At 45.5% G+C, this 26,180-nt stretch overlaps 2 protein-coding genes and 1 long non-coding RNA gene across 5 annotated transcripts in view; all 3 read left to right on the top strand.

Annotated features, from left to right (window-relative positions):
• Fgd6 (FYVE, RhoGEF and PH domain containing 6) overlaps positions 1–10,790 on the top strand; it is a 121,535-nt gene extending 110,745 nt beyond the window's left edge. The window contains exons 15-21 of the mRNA XM_052164809.1: positions 17–119; positions 553–696; positions 1,796–1,898; positions 4,266–4,393; positions 5,070–5,198; positions 6,311–6,459; positions 9,137–10,790. Coding sequence (XP_052020769.1) covers positions 17–119; positions 553–696; positions 1,796–1,898; positions 4,266–4,393; positions 5,070–5,198; positions 6,311–6,459; positions 9,137–9,173 — 793 coding nt within the window. The 3' untranslated portion in view covers positions 9,174–10,790. The remainder of the gene's footprint in view (positions 1–16; positions 120–552; positions 697–1,795; positions 1,899–4,265; positions 4,394–5,069; positions 5,199–6,310; positions 6,460–9,136) is intronic.
• Positions 7,361–7,766, top strand: LOC127670424 (uncharacterized). The gene is made up of 3 exons (XR_007974574.1): positions 7,361–7,524; positions 7,583–7,624; positions 7,683–7,766. It is a non-coding gene; the product is annotated as an uncharacterized LOC127670424 (long non-coding RNA).
• Positions 10,791–15,044: 4,254 nt separating the features above from the next.
• Nr2c1 (nuclear receptor subfamily 2 group C member 1) overlaps positions 15,045–26,180 on the top strand; it is a 52,146-nt gene continuing 41,010 nt past the window's right edge. The window contains exons 1-3 of one of the 3 annotated variants that reach the window (XM_052165544.1): positions 15,045–15,237; positions 16,166–16,269; positions 25,124–25,196. In XM_052165544.1, the coding sequence (XP_052021504.1) occupies positions 25,143–25,196 (54 nt within the window). In that variant the 5' untranslated portion in view covers positions 15,045–15,237; positions 16,166–16,269; positions 25,124–25,142. Of the gene's footprint in view, positions 15,238–15,418; positions 15,732–16,165; positions 16,270–25,123; positions 25,197–26,180 lie in introns of those variants that run through there. The other 2 variants (XM_052165545.1, XM_052165543.1) reach the window with 2 other exon arrangements.

The raw sequence follows: 26,180 nt of genomic DNA, 5'->3' as shown, positions 1-26,180 counted from the left end.
CTTTTGCCCCGACCAGTTCTGCCGCAGAAAGAGATGACTGGCTGGAGGCCATATCCAGCTCAATAGAAGAATATGCCAAGAAAAGAATCACCTTCTGCCCCAGCCGGAGTCTTGATGAGGTATTGTTGTCTTCTCTCCTCCTGGCCTCGCTTTCAGTTTCATGCTTTTTTTTTTTAAACCTCACAGAGGTTTAGGAAAGGAACCTGTTTTTCAAGATGGATTGGGGGAGGCAGGCTTGTGTCCTCCTAGTTTCCCTGGGAATGTATTGGGGGGCAGGGAAAGCTCAGCATCCCATGACCACGACATCCCATGACCACGACATCCCATGACCACGACATCCCATGACCACGAGCATCTTTCACAGATAATTCTGCAGCAGAGGGCTTTCAAGTGTATCTAATGTTAATGTACTGAGGTCTCAAGAAATACGGTAGCCCAAATGTCCTCCCACCCCCTTACTGATGCCATTGGCAACATGGAAGCCTGCTGAAAAGATAGAGTTCCATCACAGGCTGTGTGCACAAGGTAATCAGAGCCATTCTGCTTCCACAGGACTCAGAAGGGAAAGAAGAAGTTAGCCCTCTCGGGACGAAGGCTCCCATCTGGATCCCTGACACCAGAGCCACCATGTGTATGATTTGCACAAGTGAATTCACCCTGACCTGGAGAAGACACCACTGCAGGGCCTGTGGGAAGGTCAGAGGGACAGCATCTGTCCCTGTCGTGATGTCTGTGGGCTGTGCACAGTGAGGAAGGAACAGTGCCGTCAGAGAGAATTTACATTCAGAAATGGAAACTCAGCCAGGCATGATGGCGCCTGCCTCTACTCACAGCCCTCAGAGAACTAAAGCAGGAGGATCTCTTGCAAGTTCAAGGCCAACCTTTTTGTCTTAAAATACAAAAAAGTCCCAATTCTATAGACTCATATTTACAGTACAGTTTAGCCATCTTCATGTTGACAAGATGGGTAGGTAGGTCTCTACGTAGTAGTAGCTCTGGCTGGCCTGGACCTCACTATGTAAACTAGGCTGGCTTTGAACTCACAGAGCTCCACCTGCCTCTTCCTCCTTGCTGCTGGGATCAAAGATGTGTGCGCTCATGCCTGCCTCAGCAAATGAACTTATAAAGAGAAAGGATTTACTTTGGCTTACACTTTGGGACTGAGATCAAGACAATTAGCCTGTCATGTTGGGGTTAGGGCAGCATGCCGTGGTGAGAGCATGTAGTGGGCAAGCCACTGACTTGCTAGTTAAGAACGAAAAAAGTGGAAGGAATGACCCAGCCTCCCCTTTGAAGGTCCACCTCCCTAGTGACCTCTTAAAGCTTCCGCCACCTCCCAAATAGGAGCCTCAACACATGGGTCGGTCCTTAGAAGAGATTTCTGATCCATACCAAAGTATAAGTTTTCATGATGCCTTCAGCAGACATCATGACTGGTATTGTTGCAGGGAAGTAGTTGTTGCTGTGGCAACAGTGCTTAGGGATGGATGCTAAGGGATGATGCTTAGGATCAGGGGTGGTCATCAAGCCTGCCGGAAGCTCCTCACACTAGGCAGTGTTCCGAAGGCTAGTGTTAGCACTTTATTTATGAAGCAAGCCCTCGGGGCTCATGTGCCGCCTCTCAAGTGTGGTCCGTAAGCTTGATCACTGCATGCCAGAATGGCAGGAGAGAAGTGAGGTTTAGTCATTGTCAAACTGTTTTGAGAAAGGACAGTGCTGTATACTGCAGTCTCTTTGTTTTTATAGCTTGTAATCAAAAGTTTTTCTGAATGAAATAATTTCAATGTGTTTTCAGATTGTGTGCCAAGCTTGCTCGTCAAACAAGTGTGGCTTGGATTACCTGAAAGGGCAGCCGGCGAGGGTGTGCGAGCACTGCTTCCAAGAGCTACAGAAACTAGGTAACATAAGAGTAAACGGTTCACCAAATGGTACGATTACTCAGACGCTTTCTGCCTTCCAAAAGAACCGCATTTGGTGTCAGTGTGTGTGAGTGCTTGTCTTAATGCCGATTATACCCTGACTTGAGTTTTATGGTAATTCCAAGAGAAATTGGACTGAGCCTCTTTTTTCTTTTTAAGCAATGTGAAATGGTTCTACTAAGAAAACTAATTATTGAATTATTATTACGGAATGAAATGCTTAACACAGAAGTTAAGTTTAACTTGTGAGCTATGTTGAAGTTTCAGTTTACTAAATAATGTTTCATTTATGTCCTTTTAGATTCATTTATTTTGATGTGCATGAGTGTTTTGCCTGAACGAGTGTCATAGTCTACCATATACAGGGACCACATGCATGTGCAGCACCTTCAGAGGTTAGAAATGGTTGGGAGCCAACATGTGGGTGCTGGGAGTTGAACCCGGGTCCTGTGCAAGAGCAGCAGGTGATCTTAACCACTGGGCCATCTCTCTAGCCCTTGCTTTTCGTTTCTGAGGTTCCCCCACCCAGTGGAAGTACAAGGGACCAAACCCAAAAGCTTTGGCTGTAAGAGGCAAGTGCAGCACTACAGAGCTGCATTCCCAGTCCCCAGCTGTTTCCGTCTGCACAGTAATGTAGCTTGGAGACTCACTGGCTGGCACTTGGTTAGTGAGTTCTAGTTCACTGGATGTTTGGGGTTTTTTTTTATTGACTTATTAAGATGATTTCTTTGGGTAACCCATATTGGCCCGGAACTCTCAGCCTTCCAAGTGGTACCACCACTCCTGACAGGTACAATTTTTTGAACAACCACAGGTATTTTTGTATCTGCCCATTCAGTATCTGCAAGCATTGTTTGCCCCCAAGGCAAAGTAAACTCAGCTAAGAGGCCTGCCCAAGTCTATATTTTAAGTGTCTGGAACCTATAGAATCTAAATTCTAAAAACATCATCCTGCATATCCCTGAAACATAGCTTATTAGGAAAGAGGTCTGTCTATGTGACTCAGACTAGATGCCATGCTATTTCATAATCCAAGGTTTTACAGATCAATAGTTATGGTCTGTATGTGGCAGAAGACACACCCATGTGTTCTCTGTTGGCCATTCTATTCTTTGTTTTCTCGGGAAACTGATGTGAAAACATAACTCTCTCACCACCCAGCCCTGCTTGGTCACTAGATCTTGTCAAGTCCATGTCAACTTGTCTGTTCTCTTTGTGTCAACCATAATAGAGTGACACTGTAATCATACTATACAGTGTTCCTGTCTGCTGCCTGCTTTTGTAAACTCAGTCTGGGGGGAATGCAGTGCGGTGGAAAGCACCTGCCTCGTGTGAGCACAGCTCACCATCGTATCCTTAGCACCACGGAAAGCAAAGCTGTGAGACCAAGATGACTGATTTAGAGCCAGGGAGTGTGGGTCACAGTTGTCCTCTGAGTTCCACATGCCACGCTGTGGCACCCATAGATAGAAACACAGACACGCGTACACATATAAATAAATGTGAATTAAAAATTTTACTGAATCCCTTCTCTAGGAAAACCTCCCTCTCTTCACATGTTGACCTGCTTTGTTTCCGAACATCTTCTACAGCAGCCATGAGCTCCTCCTTGAGAACTGGGCTCTCTTTCCAACTTCATCCCCCTGTCAATATATGAAGAGAGACGGGCTTTCCTAGAGAAGAGATTCCATGGAGTCTAGCACTCCGGAGGCCGGAGCAGGTAGATGCCCACAAGGCCAGCCTGTTCGTACCCTTCCCTGGCCTAAGCCATTCCAGATCTCTTAGAGCCACCCCTACCCCGATACTGCTCCTAACTTCATGATTCAACAAGCCGATGTTCTGGTTCATACACGTCTGCCATTGTCTGTACCGACCTCTAAGTCTTACGTTTGTAAGATTGCCAGTGTTCTTGTAAGTTTCAGAGTTGATTGATTGACTTATGGTTTATTGTGATGGACGCGTGTGCAACTGGTTGAGGGTGAACTTGCTAGGGTAAGCAAAGATGGGCCTTGACCTCCTGATCCTCCTGTGTGCACCTCCCAAGGGGCCCATGGCCCTCACAAGGAATTGTTACTTTATCTTTTGGTGCTGCGGACTGAACATAGGGCGTTGTGCACACAGAACAGGCACTGTGTCACTGAGCCGTGTGACTGTCTCAGCCTTGGAAGGACAGAAATGTGGTTCAAGGCGTCTGTGTAATCAGCTGAGCCCCACTCAGCCCTCGCCTCTGCCTTCGTCTCCCGAGAGCCCTTCATGGGCAGCTTGTGTGCCGCTGTGCGCTGATTTTAGTAGCGATTCTCAGTGCTTCCCCTTGCTTGCCACATGAGCATGCTTGCTCTGTTACAGATCACCAGCTGTCCCCTAGGACTGGGTCTCCTGGGAATCACAAGTCTCCGTCGAGTGCCTTGTCTTCAGTCTTACACAGCATCCCATCGGGGAGGAAGCAGAAGAAAATCCCCGCTGCTCTCAAAGAAGTAAGTGACTGCGTCAAGGCCGATGGGGCTGCAGCTCCTGAGGAAAGGTATCGTTCCCAGCCCCATTAGGACATCAGTTTTAATCCGCTGGAGGGGATGGCAGATGCTTTGCAGTTTTTCTTCCATTTTATGACCCGAGTCATTGACAAGATGGCGGCAGGAAGTTTAGGGTGCTTAAGGGCAGATCTTAGTGCATGCTGACCTCCAGGGTCCGTCAGCGTTGCAAGTACCTGTTCAATGTCTCAGAGTCCACGGCCCCTCTCACCTCCCTGCCCCCACCCTGAGCTGCTCCAGCTCATGGGCGTCTGTCTGTCTGTCTTACAGCCGGGCTGTTCTCAGTCCCCTCGAGCCTGTGCCCTTCTCCCCTCTCTAGCAGATAGCCTGGCCCTGTCTAGTCTGCTGGCCAAGTTCAGTCTCCTCCTTTCTGTCTCTGCTCTGGACTCCGTCGGTTGCCTCTGGCTTCTCATTTCTACAATAAAGACCTTAACCAGCTCGTGGAGCGGCCGTGCTGGCAGACTGCCTTACCGCACTCCCTCAAATGCAGAGAAAGCCCAGTGTTATTGTGACATGTCATGGTTGTGGCTTTCCATAGCTTGTGGTTGCAAGTGACTGCTTTGTATCGTGGTATTTGTTGTTCTGCGAACCTCTGAACTACACATAGGACTTGCTTTTCTAGGTGTCAGCAAACACAGAAGACTCCTCTATGAGCGGCTACCTCTACAGATCCAAGGGCAGTAAAAAGCCATGGAAACACTTATGGTTTGTCATCAAAAACAAAGTCCTCTATACATACGCTGCAAGCGAGGTGAGCGGGACTCTGAAGAGTGACTTTGGGGTCTGGTTTTAGCGTTGTGGGTTTGTTTTATGTAGAACCAAGGATGCCTGTGGGGTCCTGGGCAGGCCCAGCAAGCACTGTTTTAGGCGCCAGGATGGAGTTGCTGTTTTATTGTTCTTTGGTTTTTTTGAGATAGTGACTCATCTTAGAGCCCAGGTTGGTTCCTAACCTATCGTTTAGCCTATGTTGTCCTCAAACTCATAGTCATCCTCCTGCCTCATCTTCTCCAGTGCTGGGATTACAAGTGTGAGCCACCATGCCTGGCCTGTTACTAGTACTTTTAATGTGAGCAATATTATTCTTTTTTTTCCCCATGAATTCTTACTCAAATGCTAGGAGTTTCCCAGTACTAGCCAGTGCCTTTGTTGCTTGGGACTGTTTCACCCAGGACAGAGATTGCCCTTCTCCCAGCTTTCCTCAGTGTCCCCAGCTTGGCTGATCAGGCATCAGCACAAATAAGATACTCTTTGTCATGAACTGTCCTTGGCTGTCCAGGGGTCCTGTCATGTGATCTATGTCCAAGCAGCCCGTGAAAACCTCTAGGGCAGCAGGGTATGGTAACATGCTTGCAGTCTGGAAGGGAGAAGCAGGAGTCCAAGGTCAGCCTCAGTTACATGAGGAGTTTGGGGCTTCCTTGAGTCACATGAGACTCTGAAAAGAAGAAAGGGAAGAGCAGACATGGTGGCACATGCCTGGAGAATCCAGGCAGGAGAATTGCTGTGAGTTCCAGGGCTGCTTGGACTATAGAATGAGACCCTGTCTCAGCCAGCAAGAGTCCCGGAGTTCCTGTGGGGGGGGGGGGGGGATCTAGGTGAGAGTCACGCCCCGCTCGCTCTGAGTGTTGTGTGTCTCCCCTCATAAAATGAATGATCGTCACCTGCTTTCCTTGGCCGCAGTGGGAACCATAATTCACTGGCTCTAAGCAGGCTGAGAGCTGGCAGATGGCGAGTAGGTGGCTCACTGCTCACTAAGTAAAAATGAGATGTTAGAAGTACTGTGTTGTGTATGAAATCAAGACCTCTCAAACCTGCTGGATACCTCAGTCTAAAAGCCTGTCTTCCTTTGGTCTGTTTTTAAATTAGGATGTGGCAGCTTTGGAAAGTCAGCCTTTATTAGGATTTACCGTCACTCAAGTCAAAGATGAGAATTCAGAGTCTAAAATGTTTCAGCTACTGCACAAAGGCATGGTGTTTTATATATTTAAGGCAGATGATGCCCACTCCACTCAGAGGTAAGTAATGTAGACTTCCCTTTTCTATGGGAGCTTTCAAGCTGTTCTTTTAAATGGCATTTTAAACCCATAGAGAACAGCTCAGAATTTAAATCAGAGATCCAAATTGGAAGGATTTAACCTGTTATTCAGATGATTTTAAAACAGAAGATGGTGCTCCTGTCTAAGTATTGTTTGTCAGCTGTTTGTCAGCACGTGACCCTGGAGGAAGCTCTTGGAGCTCTGCTGAGGGAGGTGGACATGCAGGCACAAGCCCTCCTTCTGAGGGGGCAGAATCCCCCATTTAGTTGTTTTGTGGATCAGCAGGACTTAAACAACTGCTGGTCAGTTTACTACTCTGCAGGGAAAGTCAGACACATTAAGAGTCTCATGGGGCCGGGCAGTGGTGGCACACGCCTGTAATCCCAGCACTTGGGAGGCAGAGGCAGGTGGATTTCTGAGTTCGAGGCCAGCCTGGTCTACAGAGTGAGTTCCAGGACAGCCAGGGCTATACAGAGAAACCCTGTCTCAAAAAAACAACAACAACAAAAAAAAAACAAAAACAAAAACAAAAACAAAAAAAAAGAGTCTCATGGGCTGTTTCCAGTAGAAGGAAACAGTATTTTCGATGGTCAAGGCTGAAAGTCTCTTCAGAATGCCAGCAACAATCTTGATTTGAGTTCCTAGTACTACCTACAGCTGTGTATCTGTGACGTGAAGGCTCCCTCTGTTCGAAAGCTCGGTTTGCCTCTCATTTGATTTAGCCGCAGCACCAAGTACGCTGCTGTTTTCAGCAAGGGTTGTTGATGTTTTCCCAGCTTAGAGTTAAGTGCTTGGGGATGCAAGTATAAGCTCTAAGGGCAGTAGGCGGTTAAGCTCGGAGGTCAGTCTTGTAGGTGGTTAAGCTCTGAGGTCAGTCTTGTAGGTGGTTAAGCTCGGAGGGCAGCCTTGTAGGTGGTTAAGCTCTGAGGGCAGTCTTGTAGGTGGTTAAGCTCGGAGGGCAGTCTTGTAGGTGGTTAAGCTCGGAGGGCAGTCTTGTAGGTGGTTAAGCTCGGAGGGCAGTCTTGTAGGTGGTTAAGCTCTGAGGTCAGTCTTGTAGGTGGTTAAGCTCGGAGGGCAGTCTTGTAGGTGGTTAAGCTCGGAGGGCAGTCTTGTAGGTGGTTAAGCTCGGAGGGCAGCCTTGTAGGTGGTTAAGCTCGGAGGGCAGTCTTGTAAGGGGTTAAGCTCGGAGGTCAGTCTTGTAGGTGGTTAAGCTCGGAGGGCAGCCTTGTAGGCGGTTAAGCTCGGAGGGCAGTCTTGTAGGTGGTTAAGCTCGGAGGTCAGTCTTGTAGGTGGTTAAGAGCTGATGAGCTAGAGTTACATATGTTCGTGAGTACCCACCAGGCATAGGGCTACACTCTGAACAATCCAGCTGTTTTAGGGTAAGCGACAGTGTCTAGCCGTGTGAGTGTGAGAGTTTGTGTGTGTGTGTGTGTACCACATGTGTGCTTGGGGGAGGTCAGAAGGGATGATCAGATCCTCTGGCTGCGAGCCACCGGGTGGGTACTGAGAACTGAATCTGGCTCCTTTAGAGCACTTGGTGCTCACAAGGGCTGTGTCATCTCTCCAGCCCCTGTGGGATTTCATAAAAGCACTGTTTTGCAGTATAACATAAGCTATTTGCACCTAAAATGTGTCATTTTGGAAATCCTTTCTGTGACATTTGAGCTGAATGTGTAATGATCTACTCTTAGGTTTGGTGATTTCAGATGCTCATAACTCACTCCAGTCATTCCTGTAATCTGTTATTGTAAAAAGTAATTTATTAGTCAATGTGGGGGTGAAGTGGGTCCAGGGGTTCAAGGAGCAAATGGGCCCAGCCCACGGGTCTTCTACGTAACTACAGCCATAAGCTGCCAGATGAGGCTTTGAGACCGAAGGATTTCTGATGACTTCCGTGAAATTTTGGAAAGCTTTTCTATTGTATGTAAATTTTTGATCTTAGAATAAACTCAGTGCCACATTAGTTCCCTTTCATTGAGAAATATGGAACAAGTTTGGTTTAAGGGACATACAAGAGAATTTTGGTCAGTATGGTCAAGAGGAAAACCAAGACTGTAGCTAGTTTCCAAAAGTCAGAGTCACGACACTTGAGAAAGACGTTGTAATAAGGGCTTTTGTTAACATACCTCTTCCATAGCCAAGTAAATACACACACACACACACACACTCGCACACATACATACATACACACAACACACATATGCACAATCAAACACATACACACAAACACACATACTTGTGCACACACTCATCTATAGATACACATTCATACACATGCATACATACTCACACATACACACACAAATGCTTGACATATCTTGAGTGTGTGTGCGCGCCCACATGGTGTCAGTGTGGGGTGGGCAGATAGTCTGCAGGAGCAAGTTTCCGCCTTCCACCAGGTAGGTCCCAGAGACTAAACTCGGGTTGCCATGCTTGGGGGCAGACACCTTCACCTGGACCTCCTCACTCATTCTAGACATGTGAGAACATTCACGCGTGAGATAGTAATGCCTCAAAGAATGCACTCTCCAGGCGAAACGTTGGCTCAAATTACCAAATAAAGGATAGCTGTGTGTAAGAACTCCAGTGTGCTGTAGGAGAGAGCAGGTGCCACAGGGCTGAGTCCTCAGGCCTAACCGATGTCTCTCATCGCCAGGTGGATAGACGCATTTCAGGAGGGCACAGTGTTGTAGCAGCAGCGGCTGCACTGCCTCTGAGGTTCCAACAAGTTGGCGGGTCCGCAGAACGGAATCAAAGCTACTCAAAGGCCCTGCAAAAAATGAACACTGCCAAGAGAAATCCGCCCACAGTCGTTATGAGCTAGATTGTTTTGTTAAGTATATACAGTTCCTAAAAATGTTTTTCATCTATGTTATTTATTAAAACGTTGATGTTTACTTGCTGGTCAGAATTGTTTCTGAGACTCACACTGAATTCTAAGTACTGTTTAGAGACTGGGAACTTACCGTAACGCTGTATTCTGTATACTGTTGATGATGTGCCGTCCACACTGTTGTCTCTGCCTTACATCATGACACTTTTGCTGGTGGTAAATCTTTGTGATTAAAGCACACATATTAAGTATCAAATGTCCATACAATGTCTGGTTTACAATTTTTAAATTGCTGATGAAAATGAGTATTTTTGAGTCACTAAACTTAGGTGGCATTTTTGATATTGCAGTAGAGATGCACATGGCCAGCTTCTACCTCAGAAACTGTGAAATGAAATCCCAGCAGAGTCCGTACTGATAACTGTCCACAGCCCCCCCGCCCCCAGACTCCCACACCCCATAGGATCTTGTCAGTTGCCAGGCTGGCCTCGAACTAACTGTGTAGCTTAGGCAGACCTTGAGCTGCAGCCTTCCTGCCTCAGTCTCTCAGCCACTGGAGCCACAGGCCTGGATCGCCCTGCCCAGGCTCTATTTAATACTGCCAGATCAGTGTCCATGTGATTCTCTTCTTCATTTTCTGAGACAGACACACACTCTGGATGGAACCCGTGAGGGCTGTGACTCACAGCTACTCAACTGCTAGGACTCCATGTGTGTGCCACCAAGCTCAGTGGTCAGTGTTTAAAAACAAAAAACCAGAATATGGCAGGTAACATTGTTACCTAATACCCTCTATCATTCTTAGGAGTTTTGAGGCCGAGTCAGTGGTGGTATTTATATCTAAAAGGATGTCACATTTTCTGTAACATGTATTTTACAAGTGATCTGAAACCACTAATCTTTTTTTTTTCTTTAAAGGAAACTTTATGCTACTTTGATTTGTTCCTCTTGACACTTAAAGTATTGTCATTGTAGTTGTCCTCCTCCTCCTCCCCTCTTTCCCCTCTTCCTCTTTCTCCTCCTCTTCTTCTTCCCTCTCTCACCTCCCCCCTCCCCACCCCTCTCTGCCCCTTTTGAGACAGGGTCCTTCCAAGCAGCCCAGGCTGGCCTGGTGCTCCCCGCCCTGCCTCAGCTCCCACATCCTCAGAGTTCAGCTGTGTGTTGCAGCACGGACCTTATCAGTCAGTGTCCCTCAGTAGGAAAGGCCCGTCCTCTTAGTTCTGGCGTACCTACTGTTTAACGTGCAAACCCACTTGCACGGGAAGTTGTCGGTTGGCCCCTGTCTGCAGCAGCTAAAACGGAAGGCAGCCTCCACCCCAGAGTCCTAAGAAAATGCAAAGAGACATTTGTTACTTTATCCCACATTTCTGAACCTCTTTCCATTTTTGATGTAACTGGGATTGTTCCATTTTCCCTGATGGGCCCTGGTTTTTTTTAACGGTAAGATTCTTTGAGTATTTACTGACAATTTTTTTTTTTTTAAAAAAAAACGAAGTCAGACGCCCCACTTTGATTTACAACACAGTGGAATGGCACTGAGGAAAACAATTGGAAGTAAGTTTTTGTGAGCCAGATACATAGTTAGCTCTGGAGGGATGGAGAGCCTCCTGTTTGAGAGCCTACTGTAATTATCACCATATGGGGAATGCCTTAAATGCACTTCCATTGTACTCATGTAGTTGAAATGCTGCAATTTCCAGAAGTAAGTCCTCCCTCACTGCACTCCACGATCCTTACGGATAGATACCATATTTATCTTATGCATGTCTCCTGGATTTTCGCAGCTTCAGTCGAATACATTGAAGACAGGATTTTCAAGGTGTTTCTCCTCGAGTAAGAATCTCACAGTTTTTCCCAAGACAGCTCCTGCTGCCTCACCCCCAGGGTGTCACCCTGCCTAACTCAGTACACTGACGTAGTCTCCAAAGCCCTTCTGATCCACTCTCCTCACCGTCCTGCAAGCCCGCATTCATAGCAGAACTAGCGCCCAGCTTTCTCCCCATTCCAGTCTGTTTTCTTCAGGACACCACCTGGACCTCTGGGATCTGACTCTTGACAGGAGTCTCTCCTGTCCATCCTTACTGTCCTCATTCTTCTGCTGTTACATCCCTTACGGGTGTGACAGCTTTCCCTCTGAGCCGCAGTGGCGCACACTCATGTGGGAGGCCCTGGGTTCAAGCTCTTATCTAGAAAAACAACCATTTTTGGTCCCTTTTTTTTTTATTTTTTTATTTATTTTTTTTTTGTCTCTCTGATTTCAACCCCTCTTCTGTGTAGTCTGTCTTAGGCATTGTCAACGCAATCTGTATACAGCAGTCTTCTGACTTATCCCTATTCCTGTGAGCTCCAGTGGCATTCCCAGCGTTTGACCTGCCTCAGCCTTTTCGGTGTCACTCAGCCCATCTCTGCCCCTTGTCATGTGGCACTTCCCGGGGGTGGGGTCCCGGTTGTTCTCCTGTCCTTTAGACTTTGTGTTTGCTTTCCTGATTCCTGTAGTCTCAGCTCATAAACACTGTCGTCATTCCTGCTGTGTTCTGGAAAACACTTTACCTTGTTCACTGGAGGTGGCCTATATCCAGCAAGAACACGTGCAGTGAATAAATGATTGCTTGTGGAGTTAAATATCTTCTGTGGGTCCTTAAAAAGTATCTTTGGTACACATACTCTAGAGCATATACCACTTTTAATGTTATTTTCTAAATGAAAATCTATGGTGTTTTCCCTTATAGGAAAAGTTAGTTACTACTAGGGAAGGATTTTGAGAAAGGAAACAGGTTTATTTACCTCACAGCAAAGATGGCAGTGGTTCTAATGGGAATCTGCCTGCTAGAAAAAATGTTAGGGGGTAGGAGCTTTTAAAAACTAAATATCAAATATTTGTGTTTCCTTTGAGCTGAGGAGTAAAGGGATACAACTTTCCCTTTCATGGAGTTATTTGCTGCATGTAAGAACCAGTTTCAGAAAAGAAATTAATCACGTTCAATGTTTTTCTCAAAACCCTTTTTTAACATAAAGTGATAATGGTTTATATCTTATTGTTCATAAGATCATTTATAAATAAAAATAGCATTGTAAATAATGTTAATATGTATTATAATTCATACAAAATAAATGTACTATAATATCTACTGCTGGTGGTGTGAAGTCCTTTATTAGAGGTTTTGGTTTGTACTCGTTTTTGATACTGTGTAGTCTAAGGTGGCCTTCAGTGTGCAGACTCTCCACATCAGCCTCCCTGGTAACTGGGATTGTAGGTGTGCCCCCAAGCCCCACTTTGATGAAGTCTTCTAAGCCAGACCTTTAAGATGCACCTCACTGGCCCCCTTTTTAGAGTGTAACCAAGAGAGTCATGTCACCTAGAGAATCTGCTAAAAGTGGCTTCTGTTTCCAAAACTGATGTATTCCTATAGTTATTTTTGAGATAGGGTCTCTCCCTGTAGTCCGGGCTCACCAAATACTTTTAACAATCTTCCTGCCTTGGCCTACCAAGTACTAGCATTTACAAGCATGTGCCACTGTGTCCAAGTTTTAATAAGTCAACTTCTTGTGACTTAAGTACATGAACGGGGAGATGAGTGGTAACCATGGTAACCACAGCATCCCTTTGGTCATGTGTATTGTGATCCGGGAATAAAGAAAACATTGCGAGTATCCTTTTCCCTTTCATCATGTTCCCCCTTAGGACCAGCTTGGGGTTATTAGGAAGACTGCATTTTGGGCAGACCAAGCGATGATGAAAGGCAGAGGTAGACTTCTAGAGAACTAAGCATGAAACAGTTCCAAATGGTAGTGATGGACGGTTGCAAGTCCTTTTTCTATGTTAAATACTTGATTCCAAAGAGAAATGGCAATATTTTCTTAGAGCCCAGGGTAGCTTCAAACTGACTGAACTCTTGTTCCTCCAGCCTTTCTTCCCAAGTGCTAAGATGATAGGCATGAGGCATTGGTTTCCCTGCCCCCGCCCAACTAAGGTTTCTGCCCTGAATCTGGCTGCTTTTCTACAGTGTTTATCTCGATGCAAAGGAAATTTCTAGATCACCTCAATGTCTGAACCACAATAGTACCTAAAGTACAGAGCAGAGTCTCCTGCCGCAGGTGACCACTGTCAGAATGTGATGTTCCACTAGTGACCTTTCATTTTGCAGATCTTTATTGACCAGCAGGAACTGTTAACCATCTGGGGACACATTGTCTAGCAAAATGGACAAAAAGCAGCCCTTAGGAACATAAGGTACACACAGTAGTGGCGGTGTTCTTGCTCTTTGATAAAGTCAGGTAAAATTTGACATGATTTTGCCTCAGCCTGTTCTCATATTGCTGGGATGTTCTGTGTGATTGGGTTCTAGACAGACTGTGTTACAGCTCTGCTCAGGCAGGGGGAAGGTTCCCCAAATCATGATGTTACAGCTCTTCTGGAAAAGGCAGCCTAACAACCATGAGCCAAGGACTACCACAAAGTCACATCCACACCACGACAAACCTCACACGACATTTCCTGGGAGGGGAAGAAAACCCAGGAAGACGGCTGTCTCTTCAAGAAACTTGAAGGAACTGAGCAGAAAATGGACTTTATATGGGGTTTCTTGGGGTGGGAGTTTTCCAGGGTGGCCTGCAATTGGAGGATTTATGTGGCACAAGCTGAGGTTTGGTGGGATTCTGTGATCAGATTCTGGGACAAAGTCTTGGGCTTAGGTCACTAAGAGAGTGCCAATAACGAAGTCCCGTTTTCCAGATATTAAAGACATCTATCCAAATTCTCAAATCAAAACTTCCTTTAAGGGGCAGGAGAGATGGCTCCGCTGTTAAAGAGCATTGGCTGCTCTTGTAGAGAACCCAGATTCAATTCTGAGCACACACGTGGCCACTCCAAACTCTATAACTTTTTTTTTTGTTTGTTTGTTTGTTTGTTTTCAAGACAGGGTTTCTCAAGACAGGGTTTCTCTGCATAGCCCTGGCTGACCTGGAATTCACTCTGTAGACCAGGCTGGCCTTGAACTCAGAAATCCACCTGCCTCTGCCTCCCGAGTGCTGGGATTAATGGTGTGTGCCACCACCGCCTGGCCATCTATAACTTTAGATCTTGAGTATTTATCTGATGGTCTCCACCTGGACCAGTCATGCCTGTGGTATACCTTTGGTATATATGCAGGTAAAACACCCATATAAAATGAATTTAAAAAGAAAGCAACAACCCTACAGCACTAGAGAGAGTGGTAGGAGGATCACTAGTTAAAAGACCAGTCTAGGTTCCAACAGCCCAGTTTCAAAAGACTTTTCCCTTTTTTCCCTTCCTTCTTTCTGTCCTTTAAGAGGTTTACTCTTAGTATAGGTTGTTCGGCCTGCACATATGTTTGTGCACAGAAGAGGGCACCAAATCCAATGGAACTGAAGTTACAGAAGATGACCACAGGCCAGGTGAGTGCTGGGAATCAAACCAAGTTCTCTGGAGGAGCCACAAGTACTCTTAACCATTGAGCCAGCCCTCCAGCCCTCGGTTGTCCTTGATTTCTAATTACGTGGGTTTGGGTATGTGCACTTGGGGGCACGGCCCGCGGAGGCCTGGCCCCAGAGTTGCAGGTATTGGAAGAACTCCTCGCTGTCGCCTTCACATGGCATCGGGTGGACTCGCAGCTGCGGCGGCGGTCTCCCTCCACACCTGCAGGGGGCAATCGACTTCCAGAACCGCCGCCGGACTCCGGGGCCCTCGGCCTCGCCCAGGGAACGTCACCACGGCCGGCCGCTTCTCCGCCGCGCTACCGCGCAGGCGCCAAGAGCACCGCGCACCGCCAAGCCGAGGGTGGGGTCACGAACTCTGACCCCCACCCCCAAACACACAAACTCAGAAAGCTCCCCGGTCCCCTTGGCCTCGGGTCCCCTCGCCTGCCTCTGCTCTCTCCAGCCCAGCGGCCGCCGCGGCGGGAGGGGTAAGTCGGGTGCGGGGCGGCCCAACCGCCGAGAGTCGTGGCCCGAGCGCCTGTGTCCCCGAGTGTCCCAGCTCCCGGTTACCGGAGTGCCGGGCGGGCGGGAGCGGACTGCCCAAAGTCGTGGGAGGCCGGGCGGGAACGGTGACCTTTCACCCACAGGGAACGCTTCCGTCTCGGCGCCGCTTCCCCCGCCCCGGGGCTGCGCGCGTGGTGGGTGCAGGGCAGGGAGCTGCGGGGCGCGGGATCGGAGGGACCGTGTACCCCGAGGCTACGGGATGACACCTCCTCCGGCACCGGATTCCGCTTGCATGGAGAGGACCTGCATCCGCTGCGGTTGGAGCTGGAAGGGAAGGTGGCCTAGGGCTATCTCATGCACTGGTCGCTTCAAAGCTTCCAGTAGCTCTTTTGTTAGGAGACCTGCCTCCAATTTCTGCAGATAACGTCTCGTGATGTGCAGATATGGCCTGATCGTCCCCTACCCCTGAGTTAAGCAGGTCAGCCTAAGCTGGAAAGGACAAGCAGGACAGACTTGAAAGTTAAATCCGTTTAGGGCTTTTTTCCACAGCTTGGAAGTTGTTGGGATGTCTTAGACTTCGAGGGAGGGGCTTTTCTTTGTTTTTTAAAACAGTATCTACTTGTTTACCAGGTCTGGTAACTGTCTTTAAACTTTATGTGTCCACTTTGGGAAATTTGGAAAGAGATTATTGATTTGTTCTAATCGAACAGCAAACATGAAAAAGGAAATCGTTTGGGGAGGGTGTCTTGGGAGTTGTAGTTTGGGGGACAGAAATTTCAAGTACATTAGAGAAGATTCGAAGATGGGGAGAAAAGTGGGAGTTTATTGTGGACCATTTAATATCAAGAAAGAACAGAGGCTGGATGACCTGTAGGAGGAAGCCAGGCTGGTGACACATGCCTATAATCCCAGTATCCAGGAGGCTAAAGCAGCAAAGGTCACCTGGAGTTCTTGTCGAAACTGGCTTGGAAATCATGTGTACAAACCCCAGAAGACGTACAGAAGATAAAGGAAAGGTACTATGTCCTTTGTATTAATATGTCCAGTAACCTTTCGGTGACAATCCTGAACCTTTAGAGACAATGTAATTTTTTCCAGTTGCCATTGGTCCAAAGACCTATAGTCAAAGGATGGCAGTAACCAAAATTCCTGCTTCCAGATTAGAGCTTCTGTACTGTTCCCTGTATAGCCTCCTGACTCTTGTTTCAAAAGCTGTTTTACTGTTGCTTCCATTATCATTAAAGAAGATACTCGATACTTGTATCAATTACAAACAAAACATATGGTGACAATAAATGTAACTGATTTCCTCATTCTGTGTAACACCTTCCGTTGAAAGGTTTTAAAGGGGACAGATACAATGCAACAAAGCCTAAATATCTACTGTGGGTGATGTGAGATGTATAATTCCTATCCCAGTAAGAGCAAAGGCAAGCATCATACAATAAGTAGCACTGTAAGATCCTCCGGGCATGTGTGCGCACATGCACACACAACCTTTAAAAACCGTCTCTAGAAAAATGGACCTCTGTTTGAACGTTTTAAGAATAGGAACCATAGACGTCTGTCCTTAAATCCCAGCTAACTCTTGCTGTACACTGTATACAATGGATCGGTCAGAGTGGGTAGAATGGACTTTGAGCTGGGTCTCAGAGGTCAGGCAGAACAAGGGAGGTAGGAAATTGTGTATGTTGTAGAAGCATGTCTTAGTGTGATATACTGCTAATGGTTTACCTCTGGGATTCCTAAGTAGGGAATTCCTCGGACCGCCTGCATGCTTTGTAAACCTTGATACTTAGTGTATAGCATAGAAGTATAAAGGAATATGAACTTATGACTAAATGATTTATGTGTATGCATGTATATCTGTATACCACAAGGGTACTGTGCCCTCCGGGGCTAGAAGAGGGTTTCAGATCCTCTAGAACTGGAGGTACAGGGGGTAGAGAGCCACCATATGGGTGGAGGAATGAAATTTAGGCTCTTAACCCTTGAGCCATCTTTCCTGCCTAAGGAGGTTATTTTCAATTATAAAGTCATTTCTACTGTAAACATCTCTAAAGTACCAGTTTTCACCCTGCTTTTCTATATTAGCTATTTTTAGTAAGACTTTCGATTTTATCTTTTAACATAAATATATTCCAGTTAATTCCTTGAAGCAACATGTTTAAATCCTTGAATATTTCAAAAACTATCGCCAGGTTGTGGTGGCGCACGCCTGTAATCCCAGCACTCAGGAAGGCAGAGGTAGGCGGATTTCTGAGTTCGAGGCCAGCCTGATCTACAGAGTGAGTTCCAGGACAGCCAGGGCTATACAGGGAAACCCTGTCTCGAAAAACCAAATCCAAAAAAAAAAAAAAAAAAAAAAAAAACTATCGGACAAATTTTTTTCATAATTGAAAAAAACCTAACCAAACCAGGTTTCTGTCCCACCAAGATACAACGTCATCTTTCAATTTCAGTGGCCTTTAACTTGAGTGTCTTGAGAGCCTCCTCTGTAGGCTTAGGGGCTCTGTAAGCTGAGTCTGTTTGCCGGGCTAGGAAAACAGAGCGAAGAGAAAAACTTTTTAAGGAACAGTCCTGCCAAGCACAACTGCCTTGAGACTTTGTGGTCACAGGGGCCTCCTGATGCATCATTTGTTGAGTGAAAGGACATTTGTTTCTGCAAACTTTAAGTTCTGTCACGGGCCAACATACTCTCGTACAATTTCTCCATCAGTGTCTGTGTAGAATCTTAAGGAGACCAAAGCAGTTTTTCAGATACGCTTCCTTCCTACCTACACATATCTTAAAGCAACAACTATACTGCAACAGAGATACTAGTTGTGGTATCCTGGTCAATTACTTCCCTTCAGCCTACTAAGAAAGTGATGGAACTGGGTGCATTAAAATTCTGGAAATTCTGTGGGAGGGAGCGCCCTTTAATAAAGAAACCTTAAGAATTCCATCGCTAGCCTGGTTCTCTTAGCAGGCCCTGATCATTGACCCCCCTCTCCCATGAGCCACTGCTAACACTTTAACACACATACCCACCGTATGTGCACACATGCACTGGTTTTCCACTTAAATAGGAATCTTTGTAGGATACAAACAAATGCTTTTAAGTGATAGTAACAACTGTCCAGGTTTTGTCTCCCCTTATGTTGGTCAGTTTTAAGAGTGTTTTGTTTTGTTTCTCGAGACATGATTTCTTTGTGTAGCCCTGGCTGTCCCGGAACTCAAAAATCTGCCTCTGCCTCCCAAGTGCTGGGATTAAAGGTGTGCACCACCACTGCCCACCTCAGTTTTAAAGAGTTTTAAGAATATTTCAGAAATATTCTTTTGGTTTATCGAAGGGTGTTGCATACTTAGTATTACAGTGTCAATTCAGCTACTTTGATGTTCTCTGTAGCCAAAACCTCATTAAAAATCAAGCCGAGGGGTTTTCATTATTCATTTATTTATTTTTCCACCATTGTGATTATTAGAAATAAATATTACAAAGGTTTATTATTTTAATTAGTTTTAATTATTAAATAATTATTATTAATATTTATTAAATATTACAAAGATGATTTGACTTAGTTTTTTTCTTATTACTTTGGGTGTTCTATAACCTGGCTGGAACGAATCAGACAATTATCAATTAACATTATCCCTTGGAGGATATTTGATCACATTGTAAACCCTGAGATTGTGTTATTACTGGAAAAACCCGTTTTTAGTTGAGGTGTGGCTCAGCCTTAGCATGCATTCCTTTAATTCCAGAGCTTTCTGCTTGAATATTATAAACGGGGCTAAATAAATTCAGCCATAGGTCGAGAGGTGGAGCAAGTAGTTGACAGGAAGTGAACACTGGATTATTAAGAAAAAGAAAAAACAGTAAGGGGGAGGGGTCAGGAGGACAGATAGACACACAGGAAGTAGAAGGGAGGGACATTCGGTTGAAAGGAGGGTTTTTGAGACAGCTTGAGAGAGGTGCACTGCTTCTGGGATGTGGGCTGAGGAGAAAGGTCAGCTGGGCGCTTCCTCTGCCTCTCTAAGCTAGCAGGCTCTCACCCCAGCATCTGACTCCTGAGTCTTCATTGGTAACATCAAATGATTGAGATTCTGTTAAAAAAAAAAAAAAACGACAACAATAATCCATAACTGAAAACTAGTATTGTCCTAAGATACGAGTAAATATTGCTTATAATTCTTAAAATAAGTGTTAGTTTTAGTTTATGAAATTACATTTGTGGTTAATTTTTTAATATGCTGTTTATAGTTGGGCAGTGGGGGCACAGGCCTTTAATCCTAACCCTTGGGAGCCAGAGGCAGGTGGGTCCCTGAGTTTGAGGCCAGCCTGGTCTACGAAGCAAGTTCCAGGATAGTCAGGGCTACACAGAGAAACCCTGACTCTAAAAATCAAAATGTCCCAGGGCTTTTGCCAGGCTGCAGTTGAAGTTCCAGCTTCAGGAAAAGGGCAGAACAGCAGTTCTTAGAGACCTTGCTCCCCAAGCACAAGGCCTGCAGACCTTCAAGGCAGACTGGTCCCAGCACTGAGCAGATACCTGCCCCTGAACCAGAGGCTATCTGCTGTCCATCCCACTAGCAAAGGAGGAATAGGGCTTCTCCAATGGAGTCTCACCTCTCCTTGGAGGAGGTGCCACGCCCAATACAGCAGGAACTCAGTGACATTTTCCTATTCCTTGGGTACTTTCTGTCTTACTGCCCTTTCCCTTCTTACTTTGATTTCCATTTTTGTTGTTTTGTTTTTGTGTGGGGGTCTTTTATGTGTATGTTTCTTGTTTCCTTCTTTGTTTTAAAGAGCGTTCTCGCTCTTTAAAGAAAGAATATAAAATCGGATAGGTAGGGAGATGGGGAGGCATTGGGAGAGAAGAAAAACATGAACAAAATATTTTGTATGAGCCAAATATGGTGATGTGGCTTTAATCCCAGCACAGGGGTCAGGGCAGAGATAGGTGGATCTCTGAGTTCAAAGCCAGCCAGCTTGATCTACAAAGGGAATTTCAGAACAGCCAAGGCTACACAGAGAAACCAGGTCTTGAAAAACCTATGCACACATTCATACATACTGTAGTGGCTCTTCCTGGTTGTCAACTTGACTGTATCTGGAATGAACTACAATCCAGAATTGGAAGGCTCACCAGTGATCCTGATCTTGAGGCTGGGAGATACAAGTTTCTGACCTGCATCTTGACAAGGGGATCTTGAATCATAGCTATGAATCCAGGAAGATTAAGACAGGGAGATCACTGAGTTCACGGTCATCTGGGACAAAGAAATTCCCAGATCCAGCCATGGTGGTACACACCTTTAATCTGGGCCACACTTTCTGTGGAGACCTACATAAAGACATTGGAAGAAGGAAAATTTTGTCTTCTTCACCTGATTGCCTTGTGGGACTGAGCACCTGCTAGATCCTTGGACTTCCATTCATAACTGCTGCTGACCATTGTTGGGTAGTTGAACTATAGACTGTAAGTCATCAACAAATTCCCCTACTATATAGACACTACCCAGAAGTTCTGTGACTCTAGAGAATCCTGACTAATACACATATATACTTAATTCTAATAAAAAATCATATGTGAATATGTTGTAAGGGAGGATACACATAAGTACAGATGCCCAGGCAGACCAGAAGATGTCAGATCTCTGGAGCTGGAGTTATAGAAGATAGTGAGTTACCTGATGTGCATGCTGAGAACTGAACCCTGGTCTTCTGTAAGGACAGCATATGTTGGTAACCGCTGAGCCATCCCTCCATACCCCTGAATAGCAGTTTTTAAAATCATGCAATAATTTATACAATCCAGGAATATATTCTTATTTTTCTATTGCGATAATAACCATGACCAAGGTAACTTCTAACAGAAGGCATGTAATTTGAGGGTTCACAGTTTTAGAGAGCTAAAATCCAAGACCATCCTGGTGGGGAGTAGCAGGTGTGGTACTGGGGAGGTGCCTGGCAGTTTACATGTTAAGAAGGCAACCAGAAGGCAGAAAGAGCACACACATAAGAGCTAACTGGAAATTGCATGGGCTTTTGAAACCTCAAAACCTTCCCCAGAGACACACCTCCTCCAACACATCACATCTGCTAATCTATCTAGGGACCAAGTATTCAAACATGGGAGCCTGTAGGGGCCATTCTCTGTCAAACTACCTCAGTACTAATTTGGTAATTAGATGGTAAGGAAAGATGGTAGGAAAATATTTGAAAAATTCTTTTCATAATTACAAATATTTACATTTTGGTTTGTAAGAATAGCTTATATATAGAAACTTGACAGCACCCAGTAGTCTGAGCTGACAGGTTTCAGGCAGAGTCCATGGTGTCCTGTGTTATGACAGCACACACAGTACAAAATGCACATGTTCTGTGTTTTAGAAAAAGATCTCAGTCGGTGTAGGTGAGATGGCTCAGCGGTTAGGCTGCTCTTCCAAAGGTCCTGAGTTCAGTTCTCAGCAACCATATGGTGGCTCACAACCATGGTTAGGGCAATCTGATGCCCTCTGCTGGCCTGCGGATGTATATGCAGCAGAACACTCCCATTAAATAAAATTAAAAAAGAATCTCAGTGGCATGAATGTTTTTCTATATAACATGGATGGACTTGCGCTGTCAGTATCACCTTGGATTTACTGGGTATTTGATTCTGAATTAAGTTTTGGTCACTACACATTTAAAAACCTTTTTATTGTTGCCAGATATGTGCTGATTCCTGTGTTGATCCTGCATGATCTTGTATGGGGTAGAGATGCCAAGTTTTATAAACTGAGGGGCTTTTTGTTAATCATACCATTTATATGGAAAGCATGAAGAGATGGGGTCCAGCAGATTGGGTATGAGGCTGTGATCAAGGTTCATAACTCTGAAGCAGAAAGGGGAATTTGATTTTATGTAATCTAGATGGGTATGTCATTTGCATGCATGCCTGTGTACCATGTGCATGCCTCATGTGTACAGAGACCAGAAGAGGGTGTCGGGTGCCCTGGAACTGGAGTTACAGCCAATTGCGAGCCACCGTGGGGGAGCTGGGAATCAAGCCCAGGTCGTCTGGAAAAGCAGCCATAGATAGCTCTTAACCTCTGAGCTTTCTCCCAAGCCTTTTGCTTTCTACCTTGGACCAGTAAAAATGCATGAACTTCAATAACTAACTTAGCTGTCTCCTGCCAGAGTCCTGTTCTTCTGTGGCCTCTTGCTCACTTGTGAGCCTTGCGTTCATCCCATTCACTTACATGGACCGCTTACAACCTGTTAGGGACCATTAGGTACGCGGTATTTTCTCTTATCCACTCTTTAACCTCTCAAAGAGATGGTGTTGGCTGTCGTTTTTTTCTGAAGCAGCAGCCTCAGGCTAAGTGCCTGAAGGGTGTTATAAAATAAACTATGCATTTAGTAGCGATTGCCATTGGGATTATAACTCTGAATTCTAGTAGTCTGTAACAGGTCGGCCATGAACTTGAAACTCTGACTCAGCTTCACGGACTGAGAGGGTAAGCAATTTAAGGTTTTTGATGTATGGTGGCAAATTACTCTTCTGGGAAGGTTAAGCCGACAACAGTCTGTAGACTATGTTGGCACTTGCCTGTAATCCCGATGTCAGGTAGAGACAAGAGGTTTAGAGCTCATGATCATCCTTAGCTATATAGCAAGTTCAAAAGCCAGACAGGCCACTTGGGACCTTACATTAAAAAACAAAAACAAAAACAAAAAACTAATAAAACAGAAGTCTGGAGAAATGGCTCAGCAGGTACGAGCACTGGCTGCTCTCCCTGGGGACCTGTTATTTTCCCAGCACCCACACTGGGCAGCTTAATGCTGCCTGTAACTTCATCTCCAAAGTCACGGACACCCTCTTCTGGCCTCCTGGTGCCTCATTCCTGTGCACAAACCTACCTACATATACATAGTAAAAAACAAAAACAAAAAACAAAAACAAAAAACCCTTTTAAAAAGAAAAAACCGCCTGTTTCACCTCATTTTCTCTGCCATCTTGGGCACACCTGTTGGTCAGCGATGGTGTGGCACTGAGAGGGAAAAGCTGTTACCAAGGATGGGAAGCATCTCGTCCTTGGTAACTGCAGAAATTAGGAGTGTGTACGGCTAGAATGTAATGTTTAGCAAATGACAGTCTAGATCCTAATAATAAAACCAGGCTGTGATGAATATGGAGAACATGGGTAATAGTAAATCTGTATGCTTGATCTTCTGCAAAATAGTCTTTGACGGCTTGCAGGCAGAGGCAGGCATTACTGGGACTTGCTGTCTTCCAGCCTAGCCAAGAAAACATGAACCCCAGCCTTCTGGAGAGACCACGCTTCAAAGGAATAGGCAGCAATGGTGGCGGACACTAATGTCCCCTTCTGGCCTCCACACACAGACATGCGTAAATAAATTACAAGTTGTAAAAAATAGTGAAGTTGTGATTAGAATAACCATATTGACCTTTGATGTCAAGATACTTGAAGACTAGATAGAATGTAGCCGTCCTCGAGACCAAGAAAGGGACAACACTTAGTGTGAACCTTGGTGGGCTGCAGCACTGACACAGAAGCTACCAGATGAGAAGAATAAAGTCATTAGAGACTGATCTTCAAAAGGAGAGCTCTTGTCTTATAAGCTTGTCTTGTATGCTCGCCGCTTTTGTGTTAGTGGGAATTGAGCTCGGGCCTTTCTGGCATGGTGGGCAAGGATTGTACTAGGGAACTGTCTCCAACTTCACAGTGTTTCCACAAAGGTAGAGGAATGACAGTGTAGAAAGACAGACTGCACAGTGACACGGAGGTGACACGGTAAACAGCTTCACTCAGGGGTCGCATCCTGGCGATCTCTATATATCACTTAGAGTCTGGCCCTCTCAGCCCAGCCATGGCTTCTTACGATGGTTACAGTACCAGACATGACTTAATAACCTCCTGTGGATCAGGCCTGAAATTCTAGCCAAGAGCAGTTGGTTACTCCCATGACAGACTTTCTGCTGTTGAAGGTGGGGGGTGGGGGTGCATTTTGCTTATTGGGGCAGTAATATCCCATTGCAAAGTCTACAGCTAAGTAAGACTTTAAGTAACAATTTCCCCACCCCAGCCCCCTCAGCCTGAGAAACACCTTTTAGCCCCGAGTGTTAGCCAGCAGGGAAGAACCTTCCAGCCCGACTCCAGCCTGATGTCTCTTATGTCCTGTGTGACCGGAGAGTGTGGTGTCTTCAGCAATAGCATCTAGTTCTTATGGGCACCCAACAGCAGTGGTGATTGTCTGTGTTGTCCGTTAGCCTCAGACCTCCCTGAGCAATACTAAGAGGCCATAGGAAGCAGCATACTCCAGGCACGGTGATTTTCATATAACAGCATTGACTTATAGAAGAGCTTTATCCACTCACAGGTAGAATAGCTTCTTAAAACAGATATGTCAGAGTACACAAAAGCAGAATCGTTACATGAATCCCCCAGCATGTCTCAGCAGCAACTGACTGTGTGCACCATTGCCAGTATGGCAAATGGTATTTGGTCTAGCCCAGTGGATCTCAACCAATGGGTCGTGACCCTTTTTGGGGCTGAACGACCCTTTCACAGGGGTCACATTTCCAGTATCCTCCATATCAGATATTTATATTTCATAACAGTGAAGCTATAGTTATGAAGTAGTAACAAAAATAATATTCTGGTTGGAGGTCACCATGACATGAGGTGACCATGAGGTGTTAAGGGGTCAGAGCATGAGGAAGGTTGCAAACCGCTGGGCAGTTCCCTTCCATACACCACTACCTGTACTGGATTATTTTAAAGAAAATCTTAGGCAGCCTATAATTTCATTTACAGTTTCTTCAGTAAATATTTTATGTATGTAATTGTAAAAAGGCTTTTTCTTTTCATCTTTGGCAGATATTTTGACCTTCAGATCATGGCGACCATAGAAGAAATTGCACATCAAATTATTGACCAACAGATGGGTGAGGTATGTGTAGTTTACAGTTCATCTGCTGACCTACCAAGCTTCCATTCTTTATGCTAAATGCCCACATTAGGTTCCAGAAGTACCAAGGTGAAAGATAGCCCAGCTTCAGATAGCTTTCCTATGCAGTTGGAAGCAGTTAAATAATTGCAATAGAATACAGTAAGCACTGTGATTTTAGTGTACGTGGTGCTGTGGAACAGACAGCTACAAAAAAGTTTTGTAACAATAAATAAACCAAAAGCTAATAAAGAGGAGTAGGAGGGGCTCTGATCAGACATCATTACTCACGGAGACATGGTTAATTTTGACTCTGAACAACTTTGACCAAGTCTGTTGTGGTTTGCTTTTGATTTTTCAAGACAGGGTTTTTCTGTGTAGGTCTGGCTGTCCTGGAACTCTGTAGAGCATTGAACTCATAGAGATCTTCCTGCCTGTGCACTCAGAGTGCTGGGATAAAAGGTGTGCACCACCACGACCTGGCTGGCATGTTTTGTTTTTTTAAGTAATTCAAAACATTGGGCAAATTAGGCCTCAGAACTATTAGTACAACACTATCTTTTTATTTATTTATTTATTTATTTATTTATTTTTATTTATGAGTACACTGTCTGTCTTCACACACAAACCAGAAGACTACATCGGACCCCATTACAGATGGTTGGGAGCCACCATGTGGTTGCTGGGACTTGAACTCAGGACCTCTGGAAGAGCAGTTAGTGCTCTTAACCGCTGAGCCATCTCTCCGGCCTCAGTATGACACTATCTTGTCTTAGAGGCCTTCTCTGGCCTCCATTCACTGTAGGAAAGAGAGGTGGGTCCTGCTATAAGATAGTGCCCAGTAAAAAGCAGTTTCAGAGACCAGGGAGATGACTGCTACCAGAGAGGTGCTTGCTACGAAGCCTGAGTTTGGTCCACAGAACCTATATGGTGAAAGAGAGGGGGGGGGGGGAAGGAGGGAGAGGGAGAGGGAGAGGGAGAGGGAGA

The sequence above is a fragment of the Apodemus sylvaticus genome, chromosome 20, assembly GCF_947179515.1.
Source record: "Apodemus sylvaticus chromosome 20, mApoSyl1.1, whole genome shotgun sequence".
NCBI lineage: Eukaryota > Metazoa > Chordata > Mammalia > Rodentia > Muridae > Apodemus > Apodemus sylvaticus.
This window is presented reverse-complemented; position numbering and strand designations above follow the sequence as displayed.